The 15,708-nt window shown below is 44.8% G+C and overlaps 3 protein-coding genes across 3 annotated transcripts; 1 reads left to right on the top strand and 2 right to left on the bottom strand.

Moving 5' to 3' along the window:
* Nucleotides 1-1,992: 1,992 nt before the first annotated feature.
* On the bottom strand, nt 1,993-5,340 carry LOC108246772 (keratin, type I cytoskeletal 18). The gene is made up of 8 exons (XM_017434485.3): nt 4,730-5,340; nt 4,573-4,655; nt 4,259-4,415; nt 4,004-4,165; nt 3,801-3,926; nt 3,387-3,607; nt 3,205-3,239; nt 1,993-2,435 (listed from the first exon to the last, which is right to left on the bottom strand). The coding sequence occupies exons 1-8, from the start codon at nt 5,093-5,095 to the stop codon at nt 2,149-2,151; spliced, it is 1,437 nt and encodes a 478-aa protein (XP_017289974.1). The 5' UTR covers nt 5,096-5,340; the 3' UTR covers nt 1,993-2,148.
* A 59-nt stretch (nt 5,341-5,399) lies between these two features.
* Nucleotides 5,400-10,002, top strand: LOC108246773 (intermediate filament protein ON3). The gene is made up of 9 exons (XM_017434486.3): nt 5,400-5,617; nt 7,197-7,405; nt 7,524-7,584; nt 7,700-7,795; nt 7,882-8,046; nt 8,136-8,261; nt 8,366-8,586; nt 8,679-8,704; nt 9,556-10,002. The coding sequence occupies exons 1-9, from the start codon at nt 5,474-5,476 to the stop codon at nt 9,561-9,563; spliced, it is 1,056 nt and encodes a 351-aa protein (XP_017289975.1). The 5' UTR covers nt 5,400-5,473; the 3' UTR covers nt 9,564-10,002.
* Nucleotides 10,003-10,284: 282 nt separating this feature from the next.
* On the bottom strand, nt 10,285-14,871 carry LOC108246782 (G-protein coupled bile acid receptor 1). The gene is made up of 2 exons (XM_017434493.2): nt 14,750-14,871; nt 10,285-13,623 (listed from the first exon to the last, which is right to left on the bottom strand). Exon 2 carries the CDS (start codon nt 13,559-13,561, stop codon nt 12,551-12,553), a length of 1,011 nt encoding a protein of 336 aa, XP_017289982.1. The 5' UTR covers nt 13,562-13,623; nt 14,750-14,871; the 3' UTR covers nt 10,285-12,550.
* Nucleotides 14,872-15,708: the final 837 nt, after the last annotated feature.

Raw genomic sequence — 15,708 nt, 5'->3', positions numbered from 1 at the left:
GTATTTTTACTTTTTTTAAGGACAAAATAATTCAGTTTTCAGATTCCAAGACAGCCAAATTGTCTTTCGCCCTCATAGCTGCGAGAAACCTCTGCCTGGATTGCTCAGTCTTTTTTGTTTGTTTGTTTTTTTTGTGTGTCAAGTGAAACCGAGACGAGCGATAGTTCCTTCTGTGGAAAGGGCTCAGCTGCTCGCTTGGATTCTGAGCAAAGAAAACCCGTAATACCAGAAACTTGCCACAGATTTAATTGGCGGCACGGAGCTGATTGAAGCGAATCGCGAGGAATGTGTCGTTATCGGTTTGTGTTCGCAGAGGACGCAAGGTTTGTCCGAAGACACAAATGTTTTTATTTTCAAACACTTCAAACGAGCCAATAAAGTTGCTGTTTTTTCCCTCATGGCCCGTCTGAGAATCTTATCAGACCTGCGTTAAAAAGCTCATCTGAGTAAAAACAGAATTTCTTTATTTTTGACGACTTCTCCCCTTGAGAGGCTTTCTCAGATCAAGCGCCAAACTCCCGCAGTAATCACTCTCCCTCCCCTCCCTCCTGAGGGTCGTTGAGGTTCTCCGTCAAACTGTTGCACGTGCGCGGACGTTTGGTCTGGAATGGATTTAAAGTAGTCTCTTTTTTTTTTTTTTTTTTTTTTTTTTTTTTTTTTTTTTTTTTTTTTTTTTTTTTTTTTTTTTTTTTTTTTTTTTTTTTTTTTTTTTTTTTTTTTTTTATGTATTTGAAAGTTGAAACCAGAGACCTCTGTTACCAGCCGGCTGATGAAGTGTTGCGTCGAGTAGGGGGAGCTTGACTTCCGTTTGGGGCGGCGTTCCCGCCTGCACACGTGCCGCTCGGATGCAGCAGCGACCGCGGCGTTCGCCCGCTGACCCAGTGACTGAAGCTAATGTGACGATAAAGTCTGGGTATTTATTTATTTATTGTCTCGATTGCACGTTGATGTAATTGGCTGGTCGCGGTTTAAGGTGACAACTCCTCCCACCAGCAAACGTGAGGAATACTCCTGCCCTCACCACTCTTCGTCACGTCTGAACACCTATCAGACGCAATCACACAACACCTCGCCCGGAGAATCCTCCTCTTCTATGATTTTATCAGTTGTGGAGCAATCTTAACCCACTCTTCTTGCGAGCGTTCGCCCCTGCACGGCTCACTCGAGCACCCCTCTCGGCTCCCCGCGTTTCCAATTAGCTGTTGCGGCGTCCCGATTCTTTGACTGCTTTCCAGCCGTTCCAGTTTCATGATCATTGTCCCGTTCCATCGCACCCGACTCCAGAACCTTTCAGTCTCCAGAGGAGTTCGTGGTCCTGTGGCTGCAGAACGAGCCCAAATCATCACCACTCCCCTCCGCCACCGTGCGCAACAGTTGTTTTTGTGCTCCATTATCTTCCGAAGTCAAAACATTCGACCTAATCGTGTTCCGACTGACGGTTGGAGAACCTGAAGGATTGGGCAGCTGTTTTTTTGTTCTCAACAACCATTCTAACTAATATCTTCTTCTCTGCATTCAAACTGCGTTTCCTAATAAAGGTAATGAAAATAAAACTTTTAATATCACCACTTTTTATACACGAAAGAGTCACGTTGGATTTTCTGATCAGGGCTGGTGAGGGGACACTCTGACTTTCTTAGTGCAAATTTTCTCCCAACTTTGGGAGGCGTTCCAGTGGATCTTTCCAATTCGGACCTTAAACTTCTGAGTACTAATGGATCACAGTACTGCCACGAGGTGTTTCTGTGTTGTGTCTTCAATCATCAGCAACTTGGTCATTTTTTTTAAATGATATCCTGATCTTTAAGACTCTAAAGCCTCTAACTCAGAGTTAGAGGTTTCAGGTACAAGAGTACCATTAGAATCTTCTGATAAAAGAGCACCGCGGCTCCACGAGCGTTTCAGGAATCCAACGCAAAGCGAAGGCGTGGCTGGCCAGCGGTGCACTTATTATTGTGGTTTATTATAAAATAAAAACAGAGAGTCCGTTTCCCTTTTTAAACCCAAGTATCTTTATTTGAATCACACCAGAGAAAAACAGACTCCAACAACATGAGAGACTTTGCAAATTTGACACCAGTGATCAGAGCAGAACAAACCAGCTTCTACATTTAAAGCTTCGGAAAACTCGCTTTTTCAGGACTTTCCTTATTTTCCAGAATCAGAGGAGGAAGATGATGATGATGAGGAGGAGGAGGAGGAGGAGGAGGATGAAGATGAGGAGGACGAGGACCCCTTCTTCTTCTTGTTCTTCTTTTTCTTCTTGAGGCTGCTGCCTTCGTGGGCCGCCTCACTTCCCAGGTCTCCGGAGCACACCACCACCTGTTCCACATCGGGGATGCGTTCCTGCTTCACCTGCTCGGCCTCTTCCCCGTCCCATTTCTCCTCCTCCTCCTCGCCCTCGCCACCATGCTGCAGCTCAGGCTTTTGGGCCACTGAAAACAGAAACACACGGAGGAGATTTCGTAAGTTTCCGGCAGATCGACGACGGTGACAGTTCCCCCCCTTGGGGTCCTTCGACACGATCTGTGATCCGTGATTCTCTCGGTTAGGGATTAGTTTATCTTTCAGAGTTAGGTTTGGGTTGTTTTTTTTAAAAACTGTTACAGTTTTGATTTCCGTGTGGGTTAATCACGCCGTGCTCTCATGCAGTTACAAGGTGGCTGTGATTTAGTGCGGTTTAGTGACAATATTAGCTGTTAAGGAGCAGTTTCACGTTGGAAGCTCACTTATTTACGTCAAAGAAGTGCTCTTCCAAAAAATCTCTTTCTTAAACCAAAGGTGACATGAGGGGCAGCTTTCGAGTTCAGCTTAAATGTAAGGTGTAAACTATATCAACCACCATGGACAGATTATGACATAAAACAAAGGGTCCCTTTGGTTGAATCTTTGGGGCCCCGTGCCTGGATCAGTAATCTCTCCATGTTATCATGTTTACACCTCCCAGATCCTGTCAGAATGAGCCTCGTTGTGCAAGGGTCACAATTTTTTTTTTTTGTCTGTCTTCTGTTTGTTTGTTAATTTGTTTGTTTCCTGTTGGAAAAGAGCCAATCAGATTGTCAGATCAAACCGAAAGCATTTTCATTCAGTTGTCGGCCCAAGTCTGCTTTGGTGTTCGGGGTTATAAGTTTCCAAGCAGGTTTTTTTTTGTTTGTTTGGTTTACTTTTTTTTTTTTTTTTTGCCAAGCGCGATCCGCAACTTACCGCTCTGCAGCGCGTCCTTTAACTCAAACTGTGAGCTGTCAGGGAAGAAGAGCATAAATAATTGGTTTACCTGTTTTTCAGGATGTGTTTTCTTTTTGGTTTGTTTTAGGAGGGGTGAGGTTTCATCGTCACGTCAAACTGTAATTTTAAGTTTCTCCGAAGCGCCTCGGAGCGGTCCTCACCTCTCATTCTCCGGCCCGATCAGCTCCCTGTATTTCTCGATTTCTTTCTCCAGCTTCATCTTGACGGTCAGCAGCTCCTTGTTGGTGTCCACCTGGCGCTCCACCTGGTCCCGCACCTCCCTCAGGTTTGCCTCCAGCTTCGTGATCGTCCTGTTCACGGGGATCAGCCGCTGGTTGCACTCCACTGCGGTCCTCTTCTTAGTTTCTTCCAGTTTTTCGATCTGAAAGCCAAACAGGATATGACCTTTAAAGGAGACTCTCCGGTTTTAACCAGCACCTTTACAGGTTAATGGCAGGCCAGGCAGGAGCGTTATCATTCCTGACTTCTACTAACAGGTGTGACAAAGTTAAGAAAAAAAACCCACAGAAAATAAAACACGCGTGGGTGGTACCTTTGTTGACGCTTGTACTTACGGTGTTGTGCTGACTCTTAATCTGAATCTCCAGAGTTTTCTTTTCTTTCAGCCACTTCTTGAGTTCTGACTTTTCCGACTCCAAGCTCTCGTTGTTTTGGGCCTCCTCCTCCTCGATGTTCTCAAACTGGAAGCAGACAGACACGGTGAGGGCAAGCAGGCGAGCGGGGCGAGGCCAGCGGCACGAACGGCGGGATCACCTACCTTGCTCTTGTACCAGTCCTCGGTCTCTTTCAGGTGCTTGTCGGACACTTTCTGGTAGTGTGCGCGGATTTTGTTGATGATGCCCGCCAGGTTGGAGCTGGAGGAGTCGATCTCCACCCTCACCTCAGAGTCCTTGATCTTCTGCAGCAGATCGTCCACCGTCTGCAAAAAAGAACGGGGAAAAAAAAATTAAAATCAGGTCTACAGGTTCAAATGAGAGGTGTGCACATATAGAGTACTGATTTCCAGCCTCACATTCTTGTGGTCCTTCTTCAGGTCATTGATCTCGGCCTCCACCATCTGGGTCTCCTTCTTAATGCTGTCGTTTTCCTGCTTGATGTCCTCAATTATGTTCTTCAGCTTGTCCAGGTCTTTCTTCACCTCCTTCTTGACTTTCGTCTCCTGGGCCAGCCTGCAAACAAATCACCGGCGGTTTTGATTTGCACCACAAACGTTCTACAATAACTCTAAGTTGCCCCTGAGCGTGAGTGCGAGCGTTTGTCTGTCCCCGGGATGGACCTGCGACGTGTCCAGGGTGACTGGACAGCTTTCAGACCGCAGACACTCACTTGTCCTTGAACTCTTCGTTGGCCAGTTTGGCGTTGTCTGTCTTCAGCAGCTTCTTTGCATTGTTCAGGGTGAGGTCTTTGATCTGTGGTGATTGAAAAGATTTCATGAACACCAGAGGTAATGATGCAGGTATATTTATAAAACATGAAGACTGACCTCCTTCTCAAGAGCATCCAGGGATTTCAGGACTTCATCCCAGTTGCGCCCTTTGGGATCTTTCCTGTTAGCCAAAATGTCCTTTATCTCCGTGTCCAGGGCGGCGTTCTCCTCCTCCAGCTGCTTCACTTTGTCCAGATAGGTGGACAGACGGCCGTTCAGGTTGCGCAGGGACTGCTGGTTGTTCTCGGGGAGGGAAGGGGTCGGGGAGGAGGGCCGGGGCTCGGCTTGGCTCGCCGGCGAGGCGCTCCGAGGCTCCGGCGCGCCGCGCAGCATGTCGCGCAGCCCCTCCGGGCTCGACACGGACGCCTTGGCGCCCCTTCCCCCTGCTCCACCGTACACGGTGGCGCTGCTGTTCAAAGGCATGCCTTCTTGTTGGACCACGAGAGCGCGCTTGCTGAGACGCAAAAAGGATTTGAGCAGTGAAGAGTCACCTGGACGCCGGAGGAGGCAGGTGGGATTTATATCGTCTCCGCGCGTAAAAAGTCCGCCCCGAATGGTGCCACCGCGTCCCGCGTCCAATCCCGACTCGTGGCCAAACCGGTTCCGAGCTGAAAATCGAGTATTTCACGTTATTTTCTCAGTAAGCGAGCACTCGTCCTGGTGTGATTGGACGTGCGCGCGGGTTCGGGGGGCAGGTTCGGCGGTCCGCGCGCCTTCTTAAAGGTGATGCTGAGGCACCGTCGGCGCCATCTCCGCTCCGCCTGCTCAGACTGACTCCAGATCAGCCCTCAGAGCTCCATCATGCCCACATCAGATTTCAGCAACAAGACCTACAACCCCGGCGATGGGGAGAAGCGCAAAAGCTACCCGAACAACAACAACAAGTCTTCGGAGAAGGACCAGATGATCGGACTGAATGACAAGTTCGTCCAGATAATTGATAAGGTTTGTAAGCTCCTTTCTTTTATCACCTCATTAATGATCACTGACATGAGCAGAAAATATTTATTATAGTAATAAAAACCAAAGACAGAGGTGAAGACATTGTTTATTATTGTTTCTGTTGTTGCCAAACTTTAAGTTTTAGCTTCAGATTTTCAGAAATATATTTCAAACTATGTAAAATTATTGAAGCAATCTCTGAACCCCTGCTTTATTTGCATTTATTTAAAAGTCAAAGGTTAAGATTTTGTTGGGTTGTTTTTAATAATAGGGTTTTTAGGAACGTGCAAAACACATAAGGACCAGTGGCAAGGTGTGGTACTCCCATGGATTTCACATGGGAATTTATATGGCTTTTACTAATTTTACCTTCATTTTGTCTTGTTTCCCATGTGCAAAAAACACGGCATATGCGAAAAATTTTGTAGTTGGTTTCTCATGTAATCCCATAAATTTTACTTGTTAGTAATTTCACATATTAATGTCAAAACGATAATAATAACAAAAACTATTTTCACGTGTAAATGTGTTTTTGTTCCTTGGGTGTCACGTGTTATCTCATAATAATTTCGTAGTATTCACATGGGAATTAATACATGTTATTCCCGTGACATTTTTAATAACCACTTGTTTCCCATATGCAAAACTGCTTCTACATCTGAAAATGTTTTTGACATTTCAGTTTCACATGTAACCTCAGCGTTCACATGGAAAAATTTTAGTTCTTTGGGTTTCACATGTAATTCCACAGATTTCAAACGGGAACCTTTGAGTTTCACATATTATTACCATGATAGTTTAACCAAATTATAATGTCATGGGTTTCACATGTAATCTTATATAATTTCACATGTAATCCTATAAATTTCACATGGGTTTGGCACATCACTAAACCACCCGTTCCCTTTGTTTTAAATAGGTTTCATGTGTTTAGCAGGTTATATCCTATTTTTTTTTTACACATTTTCACGTGACCATGTGTTTTTTCACATGTGAAGTCGATGTGGTTTTTCCTCCAGACTAATGATTCCAAACTGGTTAATAACAAGTTATTTACTTATCTTTTAGCCTCAGTCTTTAACTAAATCTGCTACATTTTTATTTATTGTTATATTTATGTTATGAAAATGAAACAAACAGCTGTTTTAAACATGTTATTCCACTTAAAGATGTGAAAATATGTAACAGAAGCAGCGTTAAAGTCTGGCCTTTTTTTTTTTTAATGATACGTGGACTGTAAAACCAGTTTGTTTGAGGCCGATTCAGCTCTGTCACCACGGCTTTATAATGACAGAGTAAATCTGAGACCTGAGGCCACAAAAAGTGACTTCCTTCCATTTCTACACGCCTTGTTGCTGGTATACTGAGGGCGCCATCTTGTGGAAAATGGAAAACATAATTGGTCACCAATGAGCCATAAGGGAGCGACCGTGGTACCTTTAAGTGTCATTTTGTTTATTTGTTCCCAACGTTTTTAAAAGTAGACCTGAAAGGAGTCTTTGAGGGCGCAGCGAATTCAAACCGTCCGTTTTTAACGCGAGAAAAGTGCAACACTCCCTCAGCACCCTCTTCTGCCTTTCAGGTGAAATCCCTGGAGGATGATAAGAAAAAGCTCGCCAAGAAACTGGAGCTGCTCAAGAAGCAGGACGACTACGCCGCAAACATAGAGGACCTTGTGAGGCAGCAGAAGAACGAGCTGGAGAGGAAGATCGACAGCTTGCTTCTGGAAAAAGACAAACTGGACGACGAGCTGGACCGGGTCCAGAAGGAGAAGGACGACAACAAGAAAAGGTTGGCAGATTACAGCGGAGCTCAGTCGTTTGTTATCCTCTGATTTCAACACACAGGTGACCAAAAAATGACTCATCTTGATGCTACAGTCATCCAATTAACCCATTACTGTTTGTAGGTATGAGGATGAGATTGTCAAGAAACAAGAAGCGGAGCAAGATTTTATTCTTGCCAAAGAGGTAATTTATTCTGCTACAAGAAACAAAGTTTAAAAGTTTGTCTAAACTCTGAGCAGCAACTTGATGTTGGATGTCATGTTGGCACCTAGATGCTAATTAATATCTGCTGCAACAGGATGTAGATAGAGGACACTTGGCATTTGTAGATGATGCTCTGAAACTGGAGAAACTGAACAGAGACGTGGAGTTCCTCCGGCCATGCTTCGAAGAGGTAATGAAATCCATATTTAGCTCTTAAGAGGATAAAAAAAAGGATATATAATTTTCCAACTGTTTCCTCATGTCCACCCCTCGCAGGAGATCAGGGAGCTCCAGTCACTGATCAAGAACGACAGAGTGGTCCTCCCCGAGAACAACAAGCGCTCCCTGGACATGGACGACATCATCAAGAGCGTCGAGGACCAGTATGCCAAGCTGGCTGCCCGAGCCAGGGAGGAGACGGAGAGCTGGAACCAGAAAAAGGTGAGGATTGTGACGCGGAAGGCGGCGGGGGGGGTTTAATCCTAGCGCAGGCAAAATGCAGTAACTGAATTCCCGTCTCCCGCCTTCAGATGAAGGACATGGTCTCAAGCGCCGCACAGCAGCAAGAGAACCTGCGCGAGATGAAGAAGGATGTCGCGGACCTGAAGCGCTTCATCCAGACGCTCAACAGAGACCTGGAAGCTCTGAAAAGAAAGGTTCGGATCCCGTTAAAATAAAAAAATCACGGAGAGCTCCTTTGCCTCCATGCGTTGCGTCCGTCCGACAGGCTGCTGACCTCCTTTCTCCCTTTCCCCGTTAGGAGGCGAACCTGAGGAAGGAAATCGACGACTTAAGGAAAGAGGGTGACGAAAACATGGAGAAGGCCCGAGGCGACATAAAGCTGATGGAGGAGGCCCTGAACAAGAACAAGCAGGTCTTGGCCGAAAAGATTAAGGAGCACCAAGAGCTGCTGAACCTCAAACTGAGCCTCGACATCGAGATCGCCACCTACAACAAGCTGCTGGAGGGCGAGGAGAACAGGTACACAAGGGTGGAGGTGACATTGATATTCATGAGTTACACGCGTATAAGTACTGACACTGACATTTTGTTTCTTCTCTGTTTTCCCGAAGAATGAGGGAGTATGCGTACAACGCAGGTGAGAACCCCTTTGTTACCTTTCCTGCAATGAGAAACTCTGAAAATCTTAAGTGTCAGACTCGCTTTACTTCTAAACTAACACAGATCCACCGATGTTTGGGTTTCTAATCGGTTCCTAGGGTGCAAAGTGGGAAAATAAGTTGCCAAAAAAGCCCCATATCACCTGTTTACACAGATAAACCACCAAAGGATTATTATTTTTTTAGATCTCCACTTTGAAAACAAAAATCAGTTTTTTAAAGAAAAATATATATATCCGGAGTCGTATAGATGAGGCTTTTATTTGTAAATCCAAATAATTTCATGAAGAATAAATTGATCGGTTGAATATCTTTTTGTAAATTCATACAATGACAGAATCCAAAAACACCATAATTGGTAGATAAGGTTTAAAATTGCCAACTCATTAATTATTGGTATGTTTGATGAAAAAACTAGTCAAAAAACTAACAAAAAAAAGATATAAAAACAGGTATTTATCCATACTTACAAAGAGATTTGTAGTTTACTGACAGAAAATGCTAATTTTGGGGGGGAGGGAACTAAAGTTTGAAAGTTAAATAGTAGATTAAAGTTCAGTCAGAGGTTGGAAACTCCTTGTTTTTTTTTTAACCCACATCATCAACTTTTTGTGGAATGACACAAGACACCAGAGGTTTAAGGATTACAAACAAACATTTATAAAAAATTCTAAAGAAATGGAATTTTTGAAAAGAATGCCTTTAATAGTGACTCCACTTCCAAGAAAAAAAACCAATTTCTTTTTTTTGTTTTTACACAAATATCATCAATTCTTAAGCTTCATTGATGTTTTGTGCTCCACTAAAACCAAACCTCTCTTTCGCTCAGATTACTAAAAAACAAACCAACCAATCCAAGTCCTTACTTGCACGCAGACGTTCACCTGCCAGAGAGAAAACACGTTGCGGAGAGGAAAATTTCACCAAAGAAGCCCCAAGATGCAGAGCCCATCATTGTAGTTCCAGAGCCCATCGATGTCCCGGAGCCCACCGTCGTCCCGGAGCCCATCGTCGTCCAAAGCTCCACCATCGTCCCGGACCCCACCGTTCACTTGGACACCCTCACATTCCTACCAATGTCCTCTGTCCCCAACAAGCGCCTGCTGATCCGACTTTGGGTGGAATCAGGACGACTGGTGTCCGAGAGCTCCCAGTACACTGACTGACCCTCCGGGACCGCCTGCATCATTACACTAAACCTGCGAAATGTGAATTTATTTAGTCGAATTAAATTAAATTAAAGTATTTAAACCCCATATATATATATATATATATATATATATATATATATATATATAATGAGTTTTAAAGCCATAATCTTGTAACAGTAACTGTCTCTCGTGTTTCTCTGGTAGTGAACGTCGCGCTGCAGCTTTGAGGCAGGTTGAATCTTGAATCTGTACTGTGCTTTGTTTAAATCGAGCGTTTTCCAGGTTTTCCTTGTCTTTGTTTGCATGTGCAAGGACCTTTTTGGTGTTTCAGTGTGTTCTTTTCAGCTTCCTCGGAACTCTATCCATCAGATACGAACAAACCTACAATACGAAGGGGGTTTTTTTTGTTCTTTTTTTCTCAAGAAGACTCAGTATCAGGAGATGAATATGCAAAGATAACATTCGTGGGAAGCTTCTCAATATGGTGTATTTTTGGTGCTGTGTGTGTGCGTGCAAAAAGCTGCAAAATGGTGTTTGTTCTGAAACTTAAAATCCTGTCTGGTGTCTTGTGTTTCTGCACCTTTTTACCTCAAATACGTCAAAACGAATCACAAGTAATCAGACTACGGGTTTTGTGTTAATAAATAAAGCAACATGAACGACGAGCCTGATCTCTGTCTTTCTTCTGAGCGTAAACAGCCACCACGCTTCAGAAGGGATTACGCACAAGCTCATCCTGTTCCCTCCTTCCTCCTCCAATTCCGCGGTCCCCCCTCTGTCTTCCTGGCACCATATTCCCAACACCGGAACGTGGCGTCACCAGGCGTCCCCTGAGCCCCGGTGCCTTCAACGTGTCCCAACAGCTCTGACCTTGTTTGCTTTATAATGTGATTAAAGATGGGTTTTTTTTCTCCGCCTCTGCTCCACAGAAGGCCCCAAGTGAACCCACTTGTTCCGTAATGCAGCGAGACCCACTCGCTGTTTAATCGGGCCTCAAATAAAAAGTTAATTTCCGGTGAATGGGTCTTTACAGCACATAAAACTTTCAGGAACTTCACGTCGTCAAATACAAGCACTGAGTCTGGTTACATCTTATCTCACGATGGCAGAATCTGGAAGCTCATAACTTTGTCAGCTTTGTGTTTCCAGCTTTTAAATCAAACATTGCCCCCACCCCCCTTTGTGTGACCTAAGTGCTGAGGCTAATCTCTTGTCTTCCAGATGTATTAGAGGCTCCCCTTCTCGGCCTGCATACCAGAATATAGATAAACACAGGCGAGGGAGTTGGAAGTAAACATTCCTGGCAGCCGGGGGGGTGACAGATGGAGAAAATCTATGACCGGTTAAACTGATGTCCTGAGCAGGCAGCGCAAAAACAACGATATCGTGTGTGTCTTCGTGCTGCGTTCACTGGCCGTACAGCCCTGATACACGAGAAATTTATTGACTAAATCTGTAACGATACACCCACGGAGGCCCTGCTAATCAGATCAAACTGTCAGGGGAAGAAGCATAGCTACTGTTTGCCTGATATTTATAGCTCCTTATATAGTTTCACTGTAATAAAGACAAGATTTCTTTATAGGAAAACAACATTTAAAAGCCAGCCCAACAGTTAAAATGACACCAAATAAGGTAAAAGTTTCTCTGCAGGCGGGGCGACGTTTTCTTTCAGGACGGTTGATGCCACCCGGAGCAAAAAAATTAAAACAGTTCAGGATCTTATTCAACGTTTTATTCCCCGTTTGTCATGTCAGATTCTAGCTTTAGTCTTGTTTCATTTAAGTCTCATGAACCCTCTCTATAAATCACGTTTAAAGGGAGTAGTTCAGCCAGCTTGGTCGTGACGTTCTGTCTAATAGTTGACAATAGTTAGCGCTTTATCAACGGAGAAAGAAGCAGACATCTTTTTCAGGCTAGGCTAATGTTAACAATAAACAGCCAATGTTGATCATAATTCAACAGCTATTGATAAATATTTGACAAAGCGCCGCTTCAAAGATGGCTGGACGTGTAAGCCTATTGAGAAATGTGTATTTTTTTTAATTGTAAGCTTAAAGTCTCAGTGCACATCAATTATCCTGTGTAGACATAAAAGTATGAAAACTTTTGAGACTGTTTCTGTTGGACAGAATCTTCCTTTTATTCTGTTTAAATTATAAGCAGCTCTTAAAAACCAAAAGTCAATATATTAAGAGAGCTTTGGTCAAATGCGTTTGTTGTCACTTTTTAATAAACGGGTTTCCTGTAGATTTTTAAAGTACCTTATTAGGAAAGGACAAAAGCTGAGAATTTTGGAAACGAGCATTTTTGCTAAGTTTTGGCAACTGTTTTTGACTAGGGACGAAACGAAATAATTACAAAAGAGAAACTACCATTTCCAACCAAACATCGGCAGTGTGAAACGGCAGCAAGAACCCTCTTCTGGTTCCTGACTTGGGGAAGAACGTGCTACAGATATTCACCACTGTCTGAAATTTAGAAAGAATGTCTCATTAGGCTTGTTGTACCTCCAGGTTTGTACCGTGAGAACAACGATAAGAACCGGAGTGTTATTTAACCCGTTCATGCGATGGATGGAACAAGAACAAAGTCGCCAAAGGACATTTGTAAACACCTGTCCCATTTCTTCACAGAACAAACCGAATAAATATCAGATTCGTGGTTATTCTCTCAGAACGCCACCTCTTCCAGTTCCTGTGACGTCCTCCAGCGGTCTCTGAGCTTTTGGAGGAGTTTGTAGGCAGGCTCCGTGTACTGTCGGTTGGCCAGGCCGAGCACCAGTGGCACCACGGCCATGCTTCCGATGCCGGTGCAGGACAGCACGATGTGAGTGGTGGAGCTCCACTTGGTGTCGCTGATCAAAAATGCGATGCAGACGTGCATGTAAATGAGGTAGGGCACCCAGCAGGCCAGAAAAGTCAGCGACACCGCCACCACGCAGCGAGTGTACCGCAGGTTCAGCCTGTGCTCGCGCTCCGAGGCCTGACTCCCTCGCTCGATTGCGCGGTGGAGCCGGCATATGTCCCTCAGCTGGCCTCGGGTGATGCACAGAACCCGCCCGGTCATGCCAGCGATGACCAGAATCGCAGGCAGAACGAGTCCGTACACCTCCAGGTAGATGAAAGCGTTTGGGAAGACGCGCCTGTAGGAGCAGCAGGTGGTTCCGTTCGTCGAGCAGTTTGACGGCTTCGGCAGGCTTTCGCAGCAGTTGTTCCAATCCGGCCCGGTCCAGTTATTCCACCCAATAGCGGGCAGGGAGGCGTACAAAAGTGGGGGTGCCCAGACTATAAGCAGCGCCAAAGGGAAACTGCGATGCATCCACAAGGTATTGTAGCGCAGCGCGTCGGCAATGCAGATGTAGCGCTCATAGTGGACCATTACCAGGTTGAACAAAAATGCCAAGAAGAGGAAATTGGGGAACACGTGCACCAACAAGCAGGAGCTGAAGCTCAACTCCCGGTTCAGACCCATCAGCGGGATGAAGGGCAGCGCCACACCCGTGCACATGTCGGCCACCAGCAGGCTGAGGAAGAGGTAGTTGGGCGTGTTGTGGAGCTGCCGGTTGCAAGAGATGCCCAAGATGATGAGCAGGTTGGCCAGGATGATGGAGGTGGACAGCGGGACCGTGATGGCGTAGATGAGGCTCTCCCTGGAGAGCATGGCGTGGGAGTCGTCGTCCATCGCAGGGGAAATCTGCACACGTCCTCAGCTTTCGCAACCACTGCAGTCAAGGATGGGCTAGCCTAGAAGCAGGGAAACCGATAAAACAGCAGCACGAGGAACAAAGGTGGCTTCATGGACATCTTTTGATATTTTACAAGACGTACGAAAAGCTGGCAGGGAAGGAAAGTGCAGCTGAACTCGTAGCATGGCACACTCAGAGGAAAGAGACCGACTCATTAATGATTCGCTTTAAAAGCTATGCACCAAACACGTTGGTGTTTTGTTGCGTTTCAAGCACATTTAGATTTAAACCTGATTAATTCCTCGTATTATTTGCAAATTTTAAAAAGTTGCCCATAAAGTGGTTAGTCTTTAAAGTCGAAAATGCCCTTAAAATAGGACCACTTAAAATTCTTCTTAGCTACATGATCTCTGTACAGCTCAAGGGTCCACTTAAACAGCATATTTATGAATGTATTATTTATATATACCCCATTCTTTTTTTTCGGTTTTGTCACGTCTTTGCCTCAGAGAGCTGCTGAACGAAGCGAGCAGTTATAAAACCGGACGGCTATAATTGTCCTTATGTCATCCGCTCACCGCTGAAACAGGATGATGTCTTTATGTTATCCTGCAGCGGACGTGAGTTCAAAGACACGAGGCGAATGTCGTTCAATAATTTATCATCTGGGAGTCTGAAGTTACAGCTCCCGTTTGTGTCCGTTATATTTAGGAAGTGATATATGTCCTGATTACTCTGTCCAGCTGTACTCATTTATGAGTTTTACATCTGTTTGCTTTATGATTTATCTCTGTTTTATTAGCAGTGTTGATAATAAATGTTCAGATTTTAAATACAGTGCACCAGCCTCATAACACATTTACATCATATAGTGTTTTCAAGCCAGGTTTTAGACTCAATGAGAGGTTTACAGGGGTACAGTTTGGTGTTTCTAAAGGTGAATACACAAAACCAAACAGGATTTTCAGCTTTATTGGTTTAAACGAATTGAATCATTTCTGTCAGCAACAATGAGGGTTCCCCTTGATTCTTTTCTGAAGCTGCATTTCCTGTGCTAAAATTTGTTGCAACAAAACCCAAACCATTGGCGAAACGTGCAGCAGCGACCCAGAGGACACACACACACAGAGCTGAAACAAAAAGGTGTGATTTAAAAGTACACACATCACGAGCAAGACGTTTACCTTCTCTTGTGATGGATTGCACCGCCGTGTGGAGCCCGTTCTCCTGCATATCATAACCACAACCAGAAGCTCCGGGGGTCAGACTATAGGAGCTTGTTCAGTGCCGGCAGCCTTAAACTCAATGAGATGGAGCAAGCCTCTTCCTCTCAGAGAGCTTAAAGGGGAAGTGATTCGAGAGGAGGAGGAGAAGGAGGAGGAGGCGGTCATACTGAGCTGTTTGTTCCTGAGAGCTTATTAAATGGAGGTAGAATCCCCTAATCTTCAACCAGCTCAGATTGTTGCACGCTTTGTCATCGACCAACGCCTGGCGTCCATTCTGTTTTATGGGGGCTGACGTCCATGAATGGAGGAGAGGAGGATGTGACGTCGTTACCATCAGCTGAAAACATCTCAAAATAACCTGACGGCAGCATTTTCAGGTTGACATCAACAGGCAGCCAAGGCAACATAAGGAAGAAATATCTGATGCGACACATATTACTTTTTGTCTTTAAAAAAGCATTTCAGATTAATTAGAAGTGATAGTTGCAAAAAAAATTATTTAGCTTTTATTAAATTACCAACCCTTTCCCCCAGCCTATGTCACAACTGTTTAAAGAAGGTTGAAAGTTATGCCAACATGTACAGTGTTTTATTTTATTTTATTTGGCCGAGGCGTAAACAAAATAAATACAACAGTGTGTACACCTGAGGTCATAACAGCCGACACACGCGTCTCGTGTTTAAACACAACGTTGGATGGAAAGCTGGCGTCCAACGGTGCCGTTAGCCAAACACAGAGGGCCCCCCCGCTCGCCGATAGCTTGGAGCAGACATGTTGCTGGTGGAGATGAGTAAGCTGCTCGCAGATAATAGTTTTAAACAGAGACGTTCCTGAGCCTGGAAGCGGCTGAAAAGACACAACGCAGAGAGGACAACGTCTTCCAAAGCAGGAGACGGAGCACGAACACTGGACGCTG

This window comes from Kryptolebias marmoratus, linkage group LG23 (genome assembly GCF_001649575.2).
Source record: "Kryptolebias marmoratus isolate JLee-2015 linkage group LG23, ASM164957v2, whole genome shotgun sequence".
NCBI classification, from domain to species: Eukaryota; Metazoa; Chordata; class Actinopteri; order Cyprinodontiformes; family Rivulidae; genus Kryptolebias; species Kryptolebias marmoratus.
The sequence above is the reverse complement of the archived record's forward strand: the minus strand, read 5'-3'. Positions and strand labels throughout refer to the sequence as shown.

Coding starts and splice junctions, on each gene's coding strand:
- LOC108246772 (XM_017434485.3), bottom strand. CDS start 5,095: ATGCCTTTGAACAGCAGCGCCACCGTGTACGGTGGAGCAGGGGGAAGG. Junction 4,416..4,572: donor AACGAAGAGTTCAAGGACAA/GTGAGTGTCTGC, acceptor ATTTGTTTGCAG/GCTGGCCCAGGAGACGAAAG. Junction 2,436..3,204: donor AAAGGACGCGCTGCAGAGCG/GTAAGTTGCGGA, acceptor TTCTGTTTTCAG/TGGCCCAAAAGCCTGAGCTG.
- LOC108246773 (XM_017434486.3), top strand. CDS start 5,474: ATGCCCACATCAGATTTCAGCAACAAGACCTACAACCCCGGCGATGGG. Junction 7,406..7,523: donor AAGGACGACAACAAGAAAAG/GTTGGCAGATTA, acceptor TACTGTTTGTAG/GTATGAGGATGAGATTGTCA. Junction 7,796..7,881: donor TCCGGCCATGCTTCGAAGAG/GTAATGAAATCC, acceptor CACCCCTCGCAG/GAGATCAGGGAGCTCCAGTC.
- LOC108246782 (XM_017434493.2), bottom strand. CDS start 13,561: ATGGACGACGACTCCCACGCCATGCTCTCCAGGGAGAGCCTCATCTAC.